Genomic DNA, 7040 nt, shown 5'->3' with positions numbered 1-7040 from the left:
AAGACATAGGGAGGAAGAAAAAACAAATCTATTATTCATGAATAGAAAGAGGTGTCACAAAATACACACAGAACAAGCCATAAGCCCAATGATATAAAAGTCAGCTAACCCAACTGATATAACAGATTTTGTTATATATTAGTTTGTCTAACATCCCCCTGAACTTGTGGGATTTATTACTGTACCTACTTAGCCTAAAATATTCGAGTACTCGTCCTGAAATATTTGAATCGCGATATATTCTTAATGATATGAGCAACTCACACATATTAGTATAATATAATAATTAATTATCTTTAAAAAGATTTCAAGTAATAAAATCTGATTAACATATAATTGGCTTCGAATATTTTGGGGATCTTCTTCGAGTATATCACAATCCAAGTATTTTAGACCGAGTACGTACAAGTACCACTATAAGTTTATGAAATCCATGAAAGTATGAACCTGAGAGAAGTTTGGTTAGAATATCATAAACTTGAAAAGGTCCAGGAAGGTGAATCGGACAAGTCAACTTCTGCTGAAAATGACCACGGACAAAATGAAGATCAAGTTCAAAATGCTTGGACTGAGAATGCATAATGGGATTGGCAACAACGACTACACCACCAAGATTGTTAGAATAAATTGTTGGTACGTCAGATAAAATATGAAGCTCGTTAACGAGAGAAATGATCCAAGTGATTTCAGAAAGCACATCTATGCTTCGGCTTTCAACTTCAACTTCTGTGCTACTACGGGATATGACTCTGTTTATGTGAACCCCAAGAAACTATATTGCATCCAAAATATACATAGTATCTACTTATGGATTTGAGATCATCAAAATTAGAACCCCAATCTACATCGTTGGACCTAATAACAGAAGAGTGAGAGAAGTTATGAAGAAGGAGACCATGACGCATAGTTCCAGCGAGATAAGATACGTTTGACAACTTTTCATTGATGCTCTTGTGGTTGATGCGTGTAGTGAAAAACTTTGTTGACAAATTATGTGAGCTCAGGATGAGTAATCATGACATACTGTAACGCACCGACAATCTATCTGTATAGGGTAGGATTATTAAAAGCAGCTGAACCATTATGAGTGAGAATTAAGGATGTTATCATGGGAGTAGGTTGTGACTTCACTCCATGCATATTGGCTCTGCGTAGAAGTTCTTGAATATAATTTGTTTTAGAAAGATGAAGGCTAACATCCTTGTTCCAGATAACTCTTGTGCCAAGAAAATAATGTAGAGACCTAAGATCTATTAATGCAAAAATGTTTATTCAACAAGGAAATAAGAGATGAAATTTCAACATGAGAAGAGCTACCTATTATGATAATATCGCCTACGTAGATGAGAATGAAAAAGTAGATGTATTACCCAATTTTGTAAAGAGAGGGATCGATTTTAGTTTGAGTAAAACCCATATTAAAAAGAGTTTGACTATCATTCAGGGGAGTATAACTATGATATTTGCTAACACGCCTTTGTTTGAGAGCACGAGTGTCGATTGAGGGGGTATGGAGCCTTTCTTGCTTGCTTGCTCCGACAAGTGTTTTCTTCAATGGTGATGTATCAAGTTGCTCGCTTATGAAACTTGTCTATATTTTCCGGAGATGGCATGACAAAATTGAAGAGAATGATAAAGATGTCATACTCCACACTAAGGTAAGATATGATATGCTCAGGTTTTTCCAGTGCTATACTCATGACACTGTCATGGATCAGTGTTATTCTCTTCGATTTTTCATTGCTCCCTCTTCATCCCTTATCTCAGCCACTCTGTCATCTTCATCTACAATTGTTGAGAAACAAAACTTCAGATATGTCTACCATAGAATTTGAAATGGTTAGTTGTTAAAGATTATGCAAGTGCGTTTGATATAAGATAACATGAATGTTCTATGTAAATAAAATATATACAAAATGTTAGGTTTCTTTATAGTTGCAATTCCTGTCAAGTATCAAACCGAACAATTAAGTAATTTAAGAATTATTAAATGTGAAAGGGAAAGACATGAAATGAAACATAACGTTGACAGAAATAGTTTTTCATTGTTAGATGTTGATGAGTAAGTCAAAGAAGGAGAATCACCTGCTGACCATCCTTCCTCACTGAATCCATCTACCGTCAATGTTTATCCCACGGACATGGCTGATTTTAGGCCAAATTTGACGGTCCTTTATGTGGCATCGTTTCTGCAGCAAGGGACATCTGGTAATGCTTAATTTTATTAGAGAGATGGGCAGCCTTTCTCCCACGATATTCGCCAGCTTTTTACAACTTTGAATGTACAATTCTCGTAGCGATGTGAGATGGAGAAGGCCCTTGCACTCCAACGTCTCCAGACTTGAAAAACCAAATAGCTGCAAAGACGTGAGGGAGGGAGGCAACAAACCCTCCTTTGGGAAGGAGTTGATGCCATCACATGGACCCCAGACTTTGAGATAGGTAAAGATGTCCTTGGATACCCATGGTTGGCCGCTCAGTAGTTTCTCACAATTGTTGATCTCTACTATTCTCAAGTTAGGTGGCATACCCCCTTCAGGAAATGACTCAAGTTGTTGGCAGTTTGATATGCTAAGATATTCCATCTTTGGGAGAAGAGTACACATCTGATTGGGCAACGACTTCAGCTTATCACAGTCATAAACAATGAAACGAGTCAAATTGGGTGCAGACAATGCTTCTCCCGAGAATGACACAAAGTTGGGGCAACGGCCAATCTCAAAAGAACTCAAACTCTTAAATGAATCTGACCCTAAGACTGAAAGTGATTCCATATTTTCACAGTTTGTGATTTGCAGACGTATGAGATTTGGAAAGCTAACTAGTGGGAGAGACGTTAGTGAATCACAACTACTATTTACTGATAGTGATTCCAGTAATTCATTTTTGTGTTGCATTGGGAATTTGAGTTTGTTTAATCCACTGATAATCAGAGTTTTCAGCGATATAGGAAGATGATCACCTGGAAAAGATATGTCTGACGAACAATCCTTAATTGACAAATGATGGAGGCAAGTAGGTTGAATGTTAGTGATGGCCTCCATCATGGACTCTACCACTGGGCTTCCTTCTATCTCTATACGTTCTACCAAAAGAGGAAAAGAATGAAATGGTACTTTGTTGCTTTCACTTATCTCTAATGTTCGAAGGGTGGGAGTCCCTGGAACAGAAGAGACAAGAAGCTCGCAATTTCTAATCGCGAGTGTTTGCAAAGCAGGAAGGTGATCAGGCAAATCTCCCTTTAGTTTGGGGCAGTTTTGTATATAAAGATCCTTGAGCACAAGAAAAGCTTCTGAATCAAAGGCAACCCATGCCTCCCAACAAGGCATATTATAAATGTATAGAGATTCAAGGGATGGAAAGGGCGTCACAGATGAACAATCATTCTTCTTATAAAATCCTGCATCAATAGTTTTCACCGAAATCATGTTCGAAATATGTAAGCGCCTGAGAGACAGTAGTTGCCCAAGTGAAGGAAGCTTGGAACAGTTGTAACAATTATGTAAACTTAGAATTGTCATGTAATAGTATGAACAATTCTCCATCCATTCTGGAAACCTTGTTCCTTTATAACCGCTTATTGAAAGTGATTTCAGGTCTTGGTGAGGTTGTAAGTTGCCGAGTACATCTAATTCAATTTGGAAGTTGGTGCTATTGTCGTTACGTATAGACCATTCCAAGGATAAGTCGTTTATGTGCTTCTTATCCATTAACCTGGCCTCTAATGCTTCTTCACCTTGAGTAACATTCTCTAGTTTCTGAATACAAAAGGAACCATGGAGATTTGGAAGTCCTCTCAGTTCTTTGATGCTATTCTCTATATGCTTACCGGCAATATAGAAATCCAAATTCTGCATTTGATTTAGTTTCCCCATTCCTTTAGGCATCTCCTTTATGGAAGTATTAAGAATTTCAAGATGACGCAAGTTTACAAGATTTTGCATGGCACCAGGCAACTTAGTCAGCTCAGAGCAACAATACAACTTCAAAGTCTGTAGATTGTATAGATTACACAATGACTCCGGCAGTGTTGCTATACCTGTATAAGAGAGATTTAAATAACGCAAATGGATCAATTCACCTATTGAATCAGGCAGAGTAAGCACACTTTGGAAGTCACGAAATGATAAAACTCTCAAGTACTTGAGCATCGACCCTATAATACGTGGTGCCTTTTCATTGTTGAATGGAGAATCTTTATAATTGATCGGCAAGAAAGTTCTTGAAAATTTAACTGTTTCAAAAATTTCAATATCCGAGACTGGGTCACTGAATCTTGTAAAAGACAAATGACGAGTCTTTCTGTTAATTTTGGTTCCTTTACTAAGTTCATCTGCTCTGAAATAGAATTCCCCGCCAAGGAAAGTTGCTAGATCGTGCATGAGGTCATGCATCAGAAAACAATTACCTGAAGTCCGATGACTTGAACTTTGGAAAAGCGATCTTGAAACCAATTCGTCAAAATACTCCTTGCCAACTTGTTCTAAAGTCTTTCCTTTTTTTGGTGCTTTTACAAGATCTTCAGCCATCCACAACAGGATCAGTTCATCCTTTTGAATTTTGTAATCTTTGGGATACAATGAACAATAAACAAAACACCGTTTTAAATGTGGAGGAAGATAATTATAACTAATTCTAAGTGCTGGAATAATTTTACACTGACTTTCAGGAAGTTCCCAAATGTCACTTTCAAGTACATTATTCCAATCCCTAATAGCGTGTTTTCTTCTCAACATTCCTCCAAGTGACTGTGCTGCTAAAGGCAATCCATTACACTTTTTAACAATCTCTTTTCCAATCTTTTCTAGAGTTCCTCTGTTCCCACTGCCTCTTGAGACAGGAAATGCATGGTTTGCAAACACCAACCAACAATCTTCATTTGACAATTTGTTTAGATGATACACTTTAACACTATGAAAAGGGACTACAGCCGCTACATTTTCATTGCGGGTTGTCATGAGAACTTTGCTTCCCCTAATCCCACTTAGAAATGGCTTCGTAAGACTACTCCAACTATCACAATCCTCCATCCAAACATCATCCAATACAATCAAGAATCTTTTACCCCTCAGTTTGTCCCACAAGTCAAGTTGAATTGAGTTTAGATCATTCAATTTACAAGGCTTTTGAATAATTTCCTCTATCATAGTTTTTGTGACCTTCACAATATCAAATATATCAGAAACACAAACCCATGCCTTTAAATCAAATATCTGCTTCAATTTGCCATCGTTGTACACAGATCGGGCCAAAGTGGTTTTTCCAACCCCACCCATGCCAACTATAGGGATCACAGACACTTCTTCACCATCACTGCTATCTTCTAACACCAACTTCATAATGGTTTCCTTGTCTTCATACCTACCGTATATATGATATCTATCTTCCAGAGATGTTGGCTGAGGTTTCCATGGCTGGTTGTTCTCCACAGGAATATCTTTCAAATCAAGATTCTGCTTTTGTCTCAAAATGTCATCTAATCTTCCCAGTATGTCTTCCAACTTACTAATACTAAAAATTTTCTTTCTGTTGAAAAGATGTGAAAAGGAATTGGTTACCTCCTTTTGAGTAGCAGCTTTCGTAGAAACTTCATCAAGTAAGTCATCAACCTCGTACACAACATCATTGAGAAGATCGAGCCACTCTTTGACATTGGAGTCTGTGATTTGCCTCTTCTCAGCATCATCAAGCACAACTTTAACCACTAGCAGCTGGCTCCTCATCTTTTGAAGCAACTTGTCAGGCTTCTTCCAACGGATGAAATTTACAAGCTCAGGGGAAGCTAATTTGTCAAATACAACCTCAATGAAAGCAGAAAGGAGTGCACCACCTACAACAGATAATGCCATGATCTCAACAGCAAGCAAGTGATTATTTATCGCAAAGGAAAGGAATCGGTTGCAGAAAACTGTTTGTTGAGAGATGTGATCGGAAAGGAAAGCAATTTCAGTCAACTCTCTTCACTTAAGTTGTACAGTTCTGAAATACCTACTCTCAAAATTAACCGTTAGATGTTACAAATGGTAGACATTCAAGATGCCTACCTGAAATGTTTGGTGGTGGTGGGTGTCATTTTCAAAACTGAAGGTTCATGTTTCCATGCTTTTTGAACGCGGAACGTCAGGAAATATATGTACCATGTAAATTCACCATGCATATATTAATTAAAATTTCAACGCTTGAGATTGAAGACCGTGAAATGGAATACCAGTTTTGTATTTTTTAGGTTTGTTCTCATCTAATATTTCAAAGAACTAAAGGGTATAAGTTGATTTTAGTTAATTAAAGACATTTAGTATATTTTCTTTTTCATTTTTTCGGTGTTTATTATGAAAAGAATTATATAACATAGTGAAATTGTTTGTCGTACAGCCTCGTCCAACTATTGGTAATGACACAATACATGTAGCCGTGATTGAATAAATATGTGAAAAATATAGCAAATTAAGAATGACGCGGGAAGACGGAACTTTGGAAGATGGAGAACTTGTATCCTTAATGTTCATCTGCAAGCATCTTATGATCCCCTTGAGTAGGTTTGCAACACTTGTATGCCGCGTGTACAGTGCTCATTCTGTTTGGGTGCATAACTCTTGTAGACATAATAAATCAGTTAAATTCTAATATAGAACAATTTATTTAACTACACTACTTGTACTGGTTTTATGTTCTTTGGAATTGCTTTTCAGTTTTGTCAAATTGTTATTGCGTTACGTAATAGAATATGATCTAATAAGATTTTTTAATTCTTTTCATTATAAAATAATCCAAACTTACACTTATTTTCTTATCATATTCACATATTATAATTAACATTTAAGTGCATTGGTTATTATTTATCTTATTTATTTACTATATTGTTATTATATGTTTCATAATATGTTTTATGAAAGTATAATTTCAATAATATGATTGTATAGTTGAGTTGTTTGGAGAAATTATCGAATTTATTAATCTCGTGTTGATGAGGTCGGATGAGTATTCATATTAATTTTGTTAGGATATTTATCCTATTTTATCATCATTATAGTGTGTCAAGG

General features: G+C 36.4%; 1 protein-coding gene across 1 annotated transcript; it reads right to left on the bottom strand.

Annotated features, from left to right (window-relative positions):
* Positions 1-1391: 1391 nt before the first annotated feature.
* Positions 1392-6045, bottom strand: LOC124822498 (putative disease resistance RPP13-like protein 1). The gene is made up of 2 exons (XM_088100884.1): positions 2086-6045; positions 1392-1785 (listed from the first exon to the last, which is right to left on the bottom strand). Exon 1 carries the CDS (start codon positions 5847-5849, stop codon positions 2103-2105), a length of 3747 nt encoding a protein of 1248 aa, XP_087957010.1. The 5' UTR covers positions 5850-6045; the 3' UTR covers positions 1392-1785; positions 2086-2102.
* Between the last annotated feature and the right edge of the window lie 995 nt (positions 6046-7040).

This window comes from Vigna umbellata, chromosome 10, assembly GCF_029865625.1.
Source record: "Vigna umbellata cultivar VRB3 chromosome 10, Vumbellata_1.0, whole genome shotgun sequence".
NCBI lineage: Eukaryota > Viridiplantae > Streptophyta > Magnoliopsida > Fabales > Fabaceae > Vigna > Vigna umbellata.
The sequence above is the reverse complement of the archived record's forward strand: the minus strand, read 5'-3'. Positions and strand labels throughout refer to the sequence as shown.

Excerpts from the sequence above, each read along its gene's own strand:
- LOC124822498 (XM_088100884.1), bottom strand. The coding sequence starts at position 5,849 with ATGGCATTATCTGTTGTAGGTGGTGCACTCCTTTCTGCTTTCATTGAG.